We start from the raw sequence: 16,467 nt of genomic DNA, 5'->3' as shown, positions 1-16,467 counted from the left end.
CTGTATAGCATTCATAGTCGCGATGATATCACAGGTGTCCATCATCGCGGCAGCTGATGCACAAAAGTTCTTGCTGCCCCATAGGGCTTCAAGCACTTTGGTGTGAATTCAGCCCAAAACCAGCTTGTGAAGAGTGTGAGATCGGGTGCCCTTGCTGGTGTTCAGACATGCGGGAACAGCACATCGCACCCTTTGTGGCTAATAGTATCGACCCCATAGAGCATATAGGAATCTGCCATTTATACTGGCTGCTATGTGCAGTCATATGGAAAGTATAAAACCAGATCTGGTTATGATGCACCTCCAGTGTGCTCAGTCAACCGCCCCTCTGTGGCCCTGCTGTAAGGGCTGGGCCCCGCCCCTCTGTGGCCCTGTAAGGGCTGGGCCCCGCCCCTCCCTCTGTGGCCCTGCTGTAAGGGCTGGGGCCCCGCCCCTCCCTCTGTGGCCCTGCTGTAAGGGCTGGGGCCCCGCCCCTCTGTGGCCCTGCTATATGTCTGAGTTTCCCCCCAGTTATAAAGGACACCTCATTTAAAACTTATGAACTATTCACGTTGATGGTTATTTTTTCTTTTTGTTATATCTCTTGTAGCCAGAGTTTGATCAACCTTCTTCTGACCGGCCACGCTGTTTCCAATGTGTGGGATGGAGACCGAGAATGCTCTGGAATGAGTAAGTCACCATCTCCCCTCTTACTCCTGCTTGTACAGGGACTGGGACATCTCCAAAGCGACACTGCTATTAGTTGTTGTTTCAGAAGGACAATTAGTGAACAATACATTAACAATACAGTAATATTTATGCTTCGCCAATCAGATTCAGCTTTATTGGCCAGGTGTACTCGCGTACACTAGGAATTCTTTGTGGTACAATGCATCGCCAAGCAGCAACATGGAGGAAATAAACGTAGCATACATTACAAACATTACACATATGAGTTCATACTGCACATATGCAACTGTACAGTAGATATATTATACATTTAAGACTAAAAACTAAGGCTGCTTGGCAGAGCAGCACCGAGGCAGCCATCCGCGGCGCCAACTAGAACTCACACAATGCACATAATACAGAAGATTTAAGTATTACATCAAAAGATAAACCACACAGACAAAGACACAGAAAGAATAATGCATGATTGGTGTAGGCATTTTGAGTAATAACCTCCAGGGGTTGTGTATTCCACCATCACAAGGCACCAGGTGCGGCAGCCATCTTAGGCGCACTGCGTAGGATTACCCAGGGTGGAATAGTCAACCCCTAGAAGAGAACACAAAATGGGGAGATTGCAGAGTCCTTAAGTTCAGAGTAGGGTTCCAATAAAAACATCAGGTCCACACATTTTTCATCCCATCCACAAGCGCACCAGATAAGGCAGCCATGTTGGGCGCACTACAAGGTTACACAGTGGGAGATGAGCCATACAGGGGCCAAATGCATGTATGGGAGAACTGACACGTGTGTATGCTATACCCTGCATGGAAAGATCCAAATGAAGGTCAAGATACTTCGACCAAACCTAGTCGTGCATGTGAAAGGAGTGCAGTGATCAGATATGCACAGTCTTTGGTGTTATGCTAGTTGGGTGGAAGGGAATTTCTCCTATCATTACACTTATTTCAAGTTTTATGTAATATACATCGCGTGGTGCAGCACCGTTAAGGTAAAACTTGCTTATGTGTTGGCAATGAGGTGTCCCATAGAGTTCAGTAGACAAACTTCCCTCTCCTGACGCTGATACCTCACCGTGCGATTGGCCCACCATAGCTAAGTGTCAGGGGGCTAATAAGATAGGCAGGCAGGTTCTTTCAGCAGTTACTTGGAACTTTAGAAGCAAACACTTAACAAAACAATGGGAATGGATTCTGAGTCTGGCGCACCAGCAATGTGGGCCGCAGGGAGTCTGACGCAGCGGTGATGTGGGGCGCAGGGAGTCTGATGCAGCGGTGATGTGGGACGTGGTGGAGTCTGTCGCAGCGGTGATGTGGGGCGCAGGGAGTCTGTCGCAGTGGTGATGTGGGGCGCAGGGAGTCTGTCGCAGCGGTGATGTGGGGCGCAGGGAGTCTGTCGCAGCGGTGATGTGGGGCGTAGGGAGTCTGATGCAGCGGTGATGTGGGACGTGGTGGAGTCTGTCGCAGCGGTGATGTGGGGCGCAGGGAGTCTGATGCAGCGGTGATGTGGGACGTGGTGGAGTCTGTCGCAGCGGTGATGTGGGGCGCAGGGAGTCTGACACAGCGGTGATGTGGGACGTGGTGGAGTCTGACGCCTCGGTGATGTGGGGCGCAGGGAGTCTGACGCAGCGGTGATGTGGGACGTGGTGGAGTCTGACACAGCGGTGATGTGGGGCGCAGGGAGTCTGTCGCAGCGGTGATGTGGGACGCAGGGAGTCTGTCGCAGTGGTGATGTGGGGCACAGGGAGTCTGTCGCAGCGGTGATGTGGGGCGCAGGGAGTCTGACGCAGCGGTGATGTGGGACGTGGTGGAGTGGGTTTTTTCTGCGTATGTGTCTTAAGTCGCTGTTGCCATTGGGCTGGTGCAGGTGTTGATGGTGCCTCTACAGATGCTGCAATCCGTATTGCAGAGTCTACTGACGCTGATAGTGGGCATCCCAGTCCTTGGGCACACAGATGTACACCAGGGAAGAGCTTTGTGGTGGCATTTGCTAAAGATGCAGTCACGGATGGTCACCGAATCAACCCCATGATCTCCACTTATTTAAAACATTTTACATTTATTGTTGCTTTATTAATTTCGGTGATGCACAGACTTGACCAGTAGATGGCGGTAGTGCCATGTAATGCCATGCCCAAGCGTGCTCATTATTTTTGATCGGAGAACATGGAAAATGCGGTCTTGCTCCAGAGCTGGCTGACCTCCCTCAGCACTTACAGGTCAGACGAGAGAAAATACTTTTTTTCATTCAGGCAATTCTAGGCTGTCTGTACTTTACCATTATTAAAAGGTTTATTCCTTTTAAGTTCTAATGAGCCTTGGATGTAATATTCCAATCCAAAGGCTAGGAAAGGAAGATGAAGGAGATAACAGATTTGTTCTTTTTATCTGTCTTTATCCCTTAAGAAATCATTTGGCTTAAACTTAGTCCTGAAGTTATCTGGTTTTCTATAGTGCTGGAAGCAGTGCTGCACTGGAAGAGCCTGACCTCTTCACAGATGGCTTTCTCTGCTGTGAGAACTTGGTCTCTTAAAGGGGCAATCCTATGTTAAGGTTGGTCTCTTAAAGGGGCAATCCTATGTTAAAATGGTGGGTGTTTTCTAGTCCGAGTAGTAGTAATACTGTTGCTATGGCGGGAGGACTGTGGAAGTGCAGGACCCATTTTGGGCATGTGCAGAATGCATACTGCGTTGTTAGATGCAGTGTCCCCAAGCTACGCCTTCATAGGCATTCTGTGGTTGTTTGAGTCATGGCAATGGGGGCCATTCGACAAGCCGGTGGTATGTCGTGGCCAGCATCTGTGTCTTCTGATGCAGATTTACTGGCTCAGGCATAGCGAAAACAGCAGCCATCCTGCATAAACTAAGGGTTACTCAGATGGCCAATGCAAGGATGCAGCAGCGGATCATAGAAACTTGCAGGAGGAGTTTGAGGATGTACACTTGTCAAACCGTAGTGCAGGTGTACTAAGGCAGCCGCAGGGAGGACAGAACCCTCCCTTGGAGCAGAAGGACAACTTTTCTGACACCACCTGCCTAAAGCCCAAAAAGTCAGAAGCATGGTGAGGCACCGTCTTCACAGGCTGTATCCATACGGAAGATCAAGCCAGCTTTTGCCCTTCTGCTCCACAAGACGACTCCTGTAGCTTTAGCTTATTTACATACACACAGCAGCTGCGTGGAAAGTACTGCGCCCATCTCAGGATCCGCTATATGGCAGTTCATAAACAAAATGTTGGTATTTACCATTGTTTACTGGCTAGTTTCTTCAGGTTGCTATTCATTTCTGATTTTGCACATTGTCATGGAGTACTATCACAGCGATAGTCACAGGGCACATGATGGAGTGTGCAGAGGCTTTGGAACGCCTGTTTCAGCTCTGTGTGCTGTAAAATCTCTCCTTCCTTCTCCATGTGCCATTGCATGCCTTGCTGTGTGCTGGTAAGTGACTGGCAGTCATCCTTTGTAAGGAGTTAATGATTTGTAGTCAGACAGCTAAGTAAAAAGTATGTCTGCATGGTGCAAAGGTAAAGAACTTGGGGGCAGAAGTATTAACCTGGAGATGGCATAAGGAAGTGATAAACCAGCGATATGTGCGAGGTGATAAACACCACAGCCAATCAGCTCCTGTTAATTTACATATTGGAGCTGATTGGCTGGTGCCTTTACCACCTTGCCCATATCACTGGTTTATCACTTCCTTATGCCTTCTCCAGGTTAATACATCTGCCCCATTGTCTTTAAAGAAAAAAAATAACCCTACACAGGGCTGTCATCAGGGGTTGCACTGCCAGGAACCAGTGACTCCAACCCTGTTCTCCCATTGGCTGGACTGAATGAGACATGTGCGCATCCGCTCCTGCCCGGCAACGAATGGTCCCAACTGCAGTGCATCTCAACCCCACAGTCCACACCTGGCAGTCCCCAACCTTTTTTTAAAATTGATATTACTTAAAGTTTAATCCCAAGTGTACATAGGATGGTATTACTATTTTACCTGTAGTTGACTGGGGCTATCCAGTGCAGAGGGTCTCAAATAGTCTTATTGTGAACAAGCATTGAGGATCTCCATTATGACTCTTGTGCACCGGCACGTCTTCTGTGGCGCTGAATATGTCGGCAGTAGTAGCAACGGCCAGTAAAGTGGTAGTAGTAATATATAGTAATACATACAATGGTAATATCTACAACCCCAGCGCTACTGTGTAGATGTAATAAGTGATAGGACTCAGGTTTGAATCAAAACAGGCAATCTGTTATATACAAATTAAATATTAAAACTGTATATGAATATTCTTGTCCTAAAAATAAATATATAGGTATAGTTCCCTCATAGAAGAAATACAGTTCTCAAAGGTAGCAGTAAAAATTCTCTCCTAAAAGACGTAAACGTATACAAAAATAATAAAACAATGTTCTGGAGAAACTTTAGTTGCCGGCACTGGATTAATATGGGGTCTAAGCCTCCACAATAGCGCGAAGTTGGGTGCCTTGTTGCTCCTTCTGTTAATATGTTCCGGTCCCTCCAATAGTGATCTCAGGAGGTGGGTATAACACGAGTGGGGTGCTTCAGCCTGTAGAAGTGCCTTTTTTCCCCTTTCATTCCCAGCGCGATGTTAGTTATGCGCGGCCCCGTCCCACTCCTGTCTCTGGCTGCCGTGAGACTCTCTGTTCGTCCACTGCCTCCCGATCATATACACTCCTTCCCGATGGTTTGGGGTTGTAACTCGGTGTTCGGAGGTGTTGCTGAGGTGCCTCTATCTGGTGTAAATTCCCCGGCTCAATGGTTTCCCCCGTGTGGGCTTCGTCAGGGCTCATGAGCAGTATTACAGTACATCTACACAGTAGTGCCGGGGTTGTAGATATTACCATTGTATTAAGTGACGGTTAGGGAAGCACTGTTTAATTACCCCCAAAGGCAGCTTATCACTGATACTACTAACACACTAGGAAAGAAGCGCGAGTTACATTTCTATTTTTACGTAAATGGAGCAATGTCTAGTAATATGTAGTGCTGTGGTAGCAATGGCCAGCAGTATGTATTTAGGGTTGGCTATTAACTATCGATGGTGAGTGTTTCACAATCGATGGGAGACCACCGATGCTGAACATCAGTAGCTGACCTACTGAGGTGTAGTGCTGACACCGATGTGCATATGTGCGTAGATCAAGGGTGGGGAACCTTTGGCCCTCCAGCTGTTGTGGAACTATACATACCAGCATGCCCTCCTACAGTTTTGCTATTTGGCCATGCTAAAACTGTTGCAGGGCATGCTGAGATATGTAGTTAAACAGCTGGAGGGCCGCAGGTTCCCCTCCCCTGCCATAGATAATCGACCATATAACAGAGCTGTCAATTGTCATCCTCAATAGTAGCGCCCAGCCCTTGTTGCGGAGGGCGTGGCAGGGCTGCCCAGCCCTTGTTGCGGAGGGCGTGGCAGGGCTGCCCAGCCCTGTGCGGAGCGTTTACCCACACCATTGGTGTCCCTTTGTTTTATTACCAGCCTGCCCAGTCTGACTAGCATTGAGACTGTTTGTAAAAAATTTGGGGGTAGCGTATTCTATTTTTACCAGCCCCAGTGCTTGTCATCTTGAACCTTTGAAATGAATGGGAAAACTCAAACCTTTCATTGGATTTTCATGCAATAGGAGTGCTTGCCCTATTACTGCAAGAGCAGGGCCGCTTCTCCTCATGTGCCTTTCCTTTTCTTACTTACACAATCTTATACTCCTTACTCCCTTTGATGGCACCTAACCCCGGGTTTTCTATATCTGTCCTATATTGTCTTGATCTGTAAGTGCTTGTTTGCTCATTTGATTATGTACTGTGTAATGGACGCTGCGGATCCCATGTGGTGCCATATAAATAAAGGATGATCATAATTATACTGAAGCCAGAGCTGCACCGCAGTGTGATTACAATACAGGGACACAGACTGGTGCTGAAAGGACGTAACATCAATAGAAATGGCCATATACTGGTCACAAGTTTGTACAGTGCAGCCACATGTGTGCGCCAGAGAGATGTTTGTGTGTATTTGCCATGCTTCTTAGGGTTCGGTATGATTTACCGCCGCACGGGATGACGAATTTCAGTATACCGACATCTGTATCACGAGCGGTGGAATGCAGACAGCGGAGCGAGCGCAACTGAGCCCCTTGCGGGCTCGCCACAGGTTCTATTCTCCCTCTATGGGTTTCGTGAACACCCATAGAGGGGGATTCGCCTATCACGCCGGTGTGGCGCCCGACAATTGGTATGCTAACCACATACCGCTTCTTATGCCTTTTTTAGTTTCCCATCTGTTCCCCTTCCCTCCTTTTGACGGAATGCAGCTTTTATACAGTAATATGCGGTAATGAGGCGTATGTATATCCCACACAAGGCACTACATATTCACACACTCATTATCTCCCACATTGACTATTGCAATAACTTATTTACTGGTCCCGCCCCTTCCCCCCCACAACCAGAGTTTCACCCATACAACCTAATCTGAATGCATCCGTTACAGTGATCTATCTTCTGCTGCTGCCCCGCTCCGTCACTCCCTACATTATTTACCTGCATTTTACTGAATCCAGTGTAGATCACTTCTAAGGGTCCTATTCAATAAGCCACGGAGAGAGTTTCTAACAGCGGGCTTTACCCCCTGCGTACGACTACAGGGATGGACTTTTCCTTGCAGCTTCAGGAGCTATGAGCAAAAGTCCACGAGAAAAGGCACCATCAGGGGTTTAACGCGCACTTTATGCAGAATTAATGGGTTAGCGCGCGTTAACCCCTGATTACCACGTGAGGAAAAGGCTATTTTCATTGAATAGCATTTCCCTGTGTGGCTAATTAAAATATGCCCCTAAGATGTAAAGCCTCAACAGAACTGTACCCGCATGCCTCACTTCACTTGTCTCAAAATATCTCCTGACTTGACCACTCTTTCTGTGCAAGGTCTCCGCCTCTCATCCACACTCGGTACTTGCTCCTATTTACACGAACAGGACCTTTCAGGCTTGATTGTGCTCCCGCACACATGCATATTTTATACACCGAACGTTCTCTGGCAATTCCCCTCTTCAGGCAAATAATATCCAATTCCTGTGCCACCCACTTAACCTACATAAGCTATTCTACCAACTAACCACCTCCTGTAAACCGTCCACACAAAACTTACTATACTCAAACAACTGGGTTATGCCCGTCCAGCATTGCTGTATGACTGATATACAGTGGGGATCGAAAGTTTGGGCACCCCAGGCAAAAATTAATTTTAATGTGCAAAAAGAAGCGAAGGAAAGATGGAAAAATCTCCAAAAGGCATCAAATTGCAGATTAGACATTTTTATAACATGTCAAAAAAAGTTTGATTTTATTTCCATCATTTACACTTTCAATAGAACAGAAAACAAAAAATTGTGTCTGCAAAAGTTTGGGCACCCTGCAGAGTTGATACCTTGTACTGCCCCCTTTGGCAAGTATCACATCTTGTAAACGCTTTTTGTAGCCAGCCAAGAGTCTTTCAATTCTTGTTTGAGGTATCTTCGCCCATTTTTCCTTACAAAAGTCTTCCAGTTCTTTGAGATTTCTGGGCTGTCTGCGACGCACTGCTCTTTTAAGGTCTATCCATAGATTTTCAATTATGTTGAGGTCAGGAGATTGTGAAGGCCATGGCAAAACCTTCAGTTTACGCCTCTTGATGTAATCCACCGTGGATTTTGATGTGTGTTTAGGCTCATTATCCATTTGTAGAAGCCAGCCTCTCTTTAACTTCAGCTTTTTCACAGATGGCATCAAGTTACTGTAGCGTCCAAAATTTGCTGGAATCTTATTGAATCCATTTTTCCTTCTACTCGTGAAATGTTCCCTGTGCCACTGGCTGCAATACAACCCCAAAGCATGATTGATCCACCCCCATGCTTAACAGTTGGACAGAGGTTCTTTTCATTAAATTCTGTGCCCTTCCTTCTCCAAACGTACCTTTGCTCATTCCGGCCAAAAAGTTATATTTTAACCTCATCGGTCCACAGAACTTTATTCCAAAATGCATCAGGCTTGTCTATATGTTCATTTGCAAACTTTAAACGCTGATTTTTGTGGTGAGGATGTAGAAGAGGTTTTCTTCTGATGACTCTTCCATGAAGACCATATTTGTACAAGTATCTCTTTATAGTGGAATAGTGTACCACAACTCCAGTGTCTGCCAGATCTTCCTGGAGGGATCGTGCTGTCAAACATGGATTTTGACTTGCTTTTCTCACAATCCTGTGAGCTGTTCTGTCTGATATTTTTCTTGGTCTTCCAGATCTTGCTTTAACTTCCACTGTTCCTGATGACTGCCATTTCTTAATTACATTCCGAACAGAGGATATGGGCATCTGATAACGCTTTGCTATCTTCTTATAGCCTTCTCCTGCTTTGTGAACGTCAACTATTCTCAGTTTCAGTGTTCTACACAACTGCTTAGAGCAGGCATGTCCAAACTGCGGCCCTCCAGCTGTTGTGAAACTACATATCCCAGCATGCCCTGACACAGTTTTGCTGTCAGAGAATGCTAAAGCTCTGTCAGGGCATGCTGGGATGTGTAGTTTCTCAACAGCTGGAGGGCCGCAGTTTGGACATGCCTGGCTTAGAGGAACCCATGGTGCTGATTGTTAGAGCAAGGTCAGATGAGTCTGGGCTTTTAAAACCTTTGAAATTGACATCACCTGGTCTTTCCAGATGATGATTGAGAAAAATCCATGACACTGCCAGGTCTCAGCTGTCCTGAGGGGGCAGTACAAGGTATTAACTCTGCAGGGTGCCCAAACTTTTGCAGACGCCATTTTTTTGTTTTCTGTTCTTTTGATAGTGTAAATGATGGAAATAAAATCAAACTTTTTTTTGACATGTTATAAGAAATGCCTTTTGGAGATTTTTCCATCTTCCCTTGGCTTCTTTTCTCTGACGTCCTAGTGGATGCTGGGAACTCCGTAAGGACCATGGGGAATAGCGGCTCCGCAGGAGACTGGGCACAAAAGTAAAAGCTTTAGGACTACCTGGTGTGCACTGGCTCCTCCCCCTATGACCCTCCTCCAAGCCTCAGTTAGATTTTTGTGCCCGAATGAGAAGGGTGCACACTAGGTGGCTCTCCTGAGCTGCTTAGTGAAAAAGTTTAAGTATAGGTTTTTTATTTTCAGTGAGTCCTGCTGGCAACAGGTTCACTGCACCGAGGGACTAAGGGGAGAAGAAGCGAACTCACCTGCGTGCAGAGTGGATTGGGCTTCTTAGGCTACTGGACATTAGCTCCAGAGGGACGATCACAGGCCCAGCCATGGATGGGTCCCAGAGCCGCGCCGCCGGCCCCCTTACAGAGCCAGAAGACTGAAGAGGTCCGGAAAATCGGCGGCAGAAGACGTCCTGTCTTCAATAAGGTAGCGCACAGCACCGCAGCTGTGCGCCATTGCTCTCAGCACACTTCACACTCTGGTCACTGAGGGTGCAGGGCGCTGGGGGGGGGGCGCCCTGAGACGCAATAAAAACACCTTAGATGGCAAAAAATGCATCACATATAGCTCCTGGGCTATATGGATGCATTTAACCCCTGCCAGTTTTTTCCTTAAAAAAGCGGGAGAAAGGCCGCCGAGAAGGGGGTGGAGCCTATCTCCTCAGCACACAAGCGCCATTTTCCCTCACAGCTCCGCTGGAAGGACGTCTCCCTGACTCTCCCCTGCAGTCCTGCACTACAGAAACAGGGTAAAACAAGAGAGGGGGGGCACTAATTTGGCAGATTAATCAATACAGCAGCTATATAAGGGAAAAACACTTATATAAGGTTATCCCTGTATATATATAGCGCTCTGGTGTGTGCTGGCAAACTCTCCCTCTGTCTCCCCAAAGGGCTAGTGGGGTCCTGTCCTCTATCAGAGCATTCCCTGTGTGTGTGCTGTGTGTCGGTACGTTGTGTCGACATGTATGAGGAGGAAAATGGTATGGAGGCGGAGCAATTGCCTGTAATAGTGATGTCACCCCCTAGGGAGTCGACACCTGACTGGATGGTCGTATGGAAGGAATTACGTGATAGCGTCAGCACTTTACAAAAGACTGTTGACGACATGAGACAGCCGGCAAATCAGTTAGTATCTGTCCAGGCGTCTCAAACACCGTCAGGGGCTCTAAAGCGCCCGTTACCTCAGATGGTCGACACAGACCCAGACACGGACACTGACTCCAGTGTCGACGGTGAGAAAACAAACGTATTTTCCAGTAGGGCCACACGTTACATGATCACGGCAATGAAGGAGGTTTTGAACATTTCTGATACTACAAGTACCACAAAAAAGGGTATTATGTGGGGTGTGAAAAAACTACCCGTAGTTTTTCCTGAATCAGATGAATTAAATGAGGTGTGTGATGAAGCGTGGGTTTCCCCCGATAAAAAACTGCTAATTTCTAAAAAAATTATTGGCATTATACCCTTTCCCGCCAGAGGTTAGGGCGCGTTGGGAAACACCCCCTAGGGTAGATAAGGCGCTCACACGCTTATCAAAACAAGTGGCGTTACCGTCTCCTGATACGGCCGCCCTCAAGGAGCCAGCTGATAGGAAGCTGGAAAATATCCTAAAAAGTATATACACACATACTGGTGTTATACTACGACCAGCAATCGCCTCAGCCTGGATGTGCAGTGCTGGGGTGGCTTGGTCGGATTCCCTGACTGAAAATATTGATACCCTGGACAGGGACAGTATATTATTGACTATAGAGCATTTAAAGGATGCATTTCTATATATGCGAGATGCACAGAGGGATATTTGCACTCTGGCATCAAGAGTAAGTGCGCTGTCCATTTCTGCCAGAAGAGGGTTATGGACGCGACAGTGGTCAGGTGATGCGGATTCCAAACGGCATATGGAAGTATTGCCGTATAAAGGGGAGGAGTTATTTGGGGTCGGTCTATCGGACCTGGTGGCCACGGCAACGGCTGGGAAATCCACCTTTTTACCCCAGGTCACCTCTCAGCAGAAAAAGACACCGTCTTTTCAGGCTCAGTCCTTTCGTCCCCATAAGGGCAAGCGGGCAAAAGGCCACTCGTATCTGCCCCGGGGCAGAGGAAGGGGAAAAAGACTGCAGCAGGCAGCCTCTTCCCAGGAACAGAAGCCCTCCCCCGCTTCTGCCAAGTCCTCAGCATGACGCTGGGGCCTTACAAGCGGACTTAGGTACGGTGGGGGGTCGTCTCAAGAAGTTCAGCGCGCAGTGGGCTCACTCGCAAGTGGACCCCTGGATCCTGCAGGTAGTATCTCAGGGGTACAAATTGGAATTCGAGACGTCTCCCCCTCGCCGGTTCCTGAAGTCTGCTTTACCAACGTCTCCCTCCGACAGGGAGGCGGTATTGGAAGCCATTCACAAGCTGTATTCCCAGCAGGTGATAATCAAGGTACCCCTCCTACAACAGGGAAAGGGGTATTAATCCACGCTGTTTGTGGTACCGAAGCCGGACGGCTCGGTAAGACCTATTTTAAATCTGAAATCCTTGAACACTTACATACAAAGGTTCAAATTCAAGATGGAGTCACTCAGAGCAGTGATAGCGAACCTGGAAGAAGGGGACTATATGGTGTCTCTGGACATCAAGGATGCTTACCTCCATGTCCCAATTTGCCCTTCTCACCAAGGGTACCTCAGGTTTGTGGTACAGAACTGTCACTATCAGTTTCAGATGCTGCCGTTTGGATTGTCCACGGCACCCCGGGTCTTTACCAAGGTAATGGCCGAAATGATGATTCTTCTTCGAAGAAAAGGCGTCTTGATTATCCCTTACTTGGACGATCTCCTGATAAGGGCAAGGTCCAGGGAACAGTTAGAGGTCGGAGTAGCACTATCTCAAGTAGTACTACGACAGCACGGGTGGATTCTAAATATTCCAAAATCGCAGCTGATTCCGACGACACGTCTGCTGTTCCTAGGGATGATTCTGGACACAGTCCAGAAAAAGGTGTTTCTCCCGGAGGAGAAAGCCAGGGAGTTATCCGAGCTAGTCAGGAACCTCCTAAAACCAGGCCAAGTGTCAGTGCATCAATGCACAAGGGTCCTGGGAAAAATGGTGGCTTCTTACAAAGCGATTCCATTCGGCAGATTCCACGCAAGAACTTTTCAGTGGGATCTGCTGGACAAATGGTCCGGATCGCATCCTCAGATGCATCAGCGGATAACCCTGTCTCCAAGGACAAGGGTGTCTCTCCTGTGGTGGTTGCAGAGTGCTCATCTTCTAGAGGGCCGCAGATTCGGCATTCAGGACTGGGTCCTGGTGACCACGGATGCCAGCCTGAGAGGCTGGGGAGCAGTCACACAGGGAAGAAATTTCCAGGGCTTGTGGTCAAGCATGGAAACGTCATTTCACATAAATATCCTGGAACTAAGGGCCATTTACAATGCCCTAAGTCAAGCAAGGCCTCTGCTTCAGGGTCAGCCGGTGTTGATCCAGTCGGACAACATCACGGCAGTCGCCCACGTAAACAGACAGGGCGGCACAAGAAGCAGGAGGGCAATGGCAGAACTTGCAAGGATTCTTCGCTGGGCGGAAAATCATGTGATAGCACTGTCAGCTGTGTTCATTCCGGGAGTGGACAACTGGGAAGCAGACTTCCTCAGCAGACACGACCTCCACCCGGGGGAGTGGGGACTTCACCCAGAAGTCTTCCACATGATTGTGAACCGTTGGGAAAAACCAAAGGTGGACATGATGGCGTCCCGCCTCAACAAAAAACTAGACAGATATTGCGCCAGGTCAAGGGACCCTCAGGCAATAGCTGTGGACGCTCTGGTAACACCGTGGGTGTACCAGTCAGTGTATGTGTTCCCTCCTCTGCCTCTCATACCCAAGGTACTGAGAATCATAAGAAGGAGAGGAGTAAGGACTATACTCGTGGCTCCGGATTGGCCAAGAAGGACTTGGTACCCGGAACTTCAAGAGATGCTCACGGAGGACCCGTGGCCTCTACCTCTAAGAAAGGACCTGCTCCAGCAGGGACCCTGTCTGTTCCAAGACTTACCGCGGCTGCGTTTGACGGCATGGCGGTTGAACGCCGGATCCTGAAGGAAAAAGGCATTCCGGATGAAGTCATCCCTACCCTGATCAAAGCCAGGAAGGATGTAACCGTGCAACATTATCACCGTATTTGGCGTAAATATGTTGCGTGGTGTGAGGCCAGGAAGGCCCCTACAGAGGAATTTCAACTGGGTCGTTTCCTGCATTTCCTGCAAACGGGACTGTCTATGGGCCTAAAATTAGGGTCCATTAAGGTTCAAATTTCGGCCCTGTCGATTTTCTTCCAGAAAGAACTGGCTTCAGTTCCTGAAGTTCAGACGTTTGTCAATGGGGTACTGCATATACAGCCTCCTTTTGTGCCTCCAGTGGCACCTTGGGATCTCAATGTAGTTTTGGGGTTCCTAAAATCACATTGGTTTGAACCACTCACCACTGTGGACTTAAAATATCTCACATGGAAAGTGGTAATGCTGTTAGCCCTGGCTTCAGCCAGGCGTGTCTCAGAATTGGCGGCTTTATCCTATAAAAGCCCTTACCTAATTTTTCATACGGACAGGGCAGAATTGAGGACTCGTCCTCAATTTCTCCCTAAGGTGGTTTCAGCGTTTCACTTGAACCAGCCTATTGTGGTACCTGCGGCTACTAGGGACTTGGAGGACTCCAAGTTGCTGGACGTAGTCAGGGCCCTGAAAATATGTTTCCAGGACGGCTGGAGTCAGAAAATCTGACTCGCTGTTTATCCTGTATGCACCCAACAAGCTGGGTGCTCCTGCTTCTAAGCAGACTATTGCTCGTTGGATTTGTAGTACAATTCAGCTTGCACATTCTGTGGCAGGCCTGCCACAGCCAAAATCTGTAAAAGCCCATTCCACAAGGAAAGTGGGCTCATCTTGGGCGGCTGCCTGAGGGGTCTCTGCTTTACAACTTTGCCGAGCAGCTACTTGGTCAGGGGCAAACACGTTTGCTAAATTCTACAAATTTGATACCCTGGCTGAGGAGGACCTGGAGTTCTCTCATTCGGTGCTGCAGAGTCATCCGCACTCTCCCGCCCATTTGGGAGCTTTGGTATAATCCCCATGGTCCTTATGGAGTTCCCGGCATCCACTAGGACGTCAGAGAAAATAAGAATTTACTTACCGATAATTCTATTTCTCGTAGTCCGTAGTGGATGCTGGGCGCCCATCCCAAGTGCGGATTGTCTGCAATACTTGTACATAGTTATTGTTACAAAAATCGGGTTATTGTTGTGAGCCATCTTTTCAGAGGCTCCTCTGTTATCATGCTGTTAACTGGGTTCAGATCACAGGTTGTACGGTGTGATTGGTGTGGCTGGTATGAGTCTTACCCGGGATTCAAAATCCTTCCTTATTGTGTACGCTCGTCCGGGCACAGTATCCGAACTGAGGCTTGGAGGAGGGTCATAGGGGGAGGAGCCAGTGCACACCAGGTAGTCCTAAAGCTTTTACTTTTGTGCCCAGTCTCCTGCGGAGCCGCTATTCCCCATGGTCCTTACGGAGTTCCCAGCATCCACTACGGACTACGAGAAATAGAATTATCGGTAAGTAAATTCTTATTTTTGCACATTAAATTATTTTTTGCCTCGGGTGCCCAAACTTTCGATCCCCACTGTATAGCCCAACAGGCATTTATTACCCTTGATATCTAGTTCGGCCAGTATGCATTATGTAGTTCATTCCTCATGTATCAAACTCTTATTTCCCCATAGATTGTAAGCTGTCTAGGGTATGCAGTCTCGTTGTCTTACTGTGTTTGTTCTCAGTTGTGAAGGGCAACAAATTATTATGGCACTATATAAATGTTCACAGAAAGGGAATTGATGGCCACCAGATGAACGACCCTTGTTCCAGGCAAAATATATGTATATCTAATACACATGGCTATTTTTTTATTTTTTTTTTACTCCATATTCTGTGGGAGCCAGATGGATATTGTGTGTGTTCTGTAATCGACCTCAAACTAGAAGGGACTTTATTATTTTTGAACCAGAGTTCTAAACCACTTTTGCACGTCTGACCTGTTCAGTCCAGAATTGCTGGAGGCATCTGTTTATTAAGGATGTGGCTGCTGGCACTTCTGCCTGAATAAAGCTATACGGTATGCGTCCAGCCTGAGTGGGCCCTTTCTCTTTCACTTGGGCACCATATCCACTGTGTAATCTGGTATTTTCACTGTGTTGCAAAGGGTAGTTAGTGGTGAGCATTCCAATATCCCTGTGTACAGAACTGTTGCGTTGGCTTATCAGGGTGCTGGTGTGCAGTGCAGTAGACCTTGTTTGTCACTAATGATAAATTACAGCTAGGAGTAGGAAGTAGCTGGTTACCTTTTTAAAATATCAATACATAAGACCCTGTGAATTCTAGTTATACCTCCCCTGTGTATTCCACAAGGGTTCTCAAAGCCAAACCACCAAGATCACCAACAGACCAGGTTTCAGGATTTCAGGTGTATAATTACTGATGGAACAAAATTGATTAACTATCCGGTGCATGATTACAGAAATCCTGAAAACATGGCCTGTAGGCAGTATGTAAGGTTTGTAGTTATGTACAATACATTAGTACCTATGGTACATTTTTGACTGGTTACCGTGCCTGGGTTCTTTGCACTTTTTGGGCTGTACTCTACAGCAGAGGTTCCTAAAGGCTGCCATTGCAGTCCAGGTTTTAAGGCTATCCATGTTTGAGCACAGGAAACTTAATTATTACATCAGTCCATTTGATTTAACTGTCTGGGCTCAAGCATGGATATCCTTAAAAC

General features: G+C 47.5%; 1 protein-coding gene across 3 annotated transcripts in view; it reads left to right on the top strand.

The window, feature by feature from the left end:
* The window catches only part of MINDY3 (MINDY lysine 48 deubiquitinase 3), a 265,183-nt gene that overhangs the window by 55,172 nt on the left and 193,544 nt on the right, over positions 1–16,467 (top strand). For all 3 annotated transcript variants that reach the window (XM_063921468.1, XM_063921466.1, XM_063921467.1), the window contains exon 9: positions 590–669. In XM_063921468.1, coding sequence (XP_063777538.1) covers positions 590–669 — 80 coding nt within the window. The remainder of the gene's footprint in view (positions 1–589; positions 670–16,467) is intronic.

This window comes from Pseudophryne corroboree, chromosome 5 (genome assembly GCF_028390025.1).
Source record: "Pseudophryne corroboree isolate aPseCor3 chromosome 5, aPseCor3.hap2, whole genome shotgun sequence".
Classification (NCBI taxonomy): domain Eukaryota; kingdom Metazoa; phylum Chordata; class Amphibia; order Anura; family Myobatrachidae; genus Pseudophryne; species Pseudophryne corroboree.
This window is presented reverse-complemented; position numbering and strand designations above follow the sequence as displayed.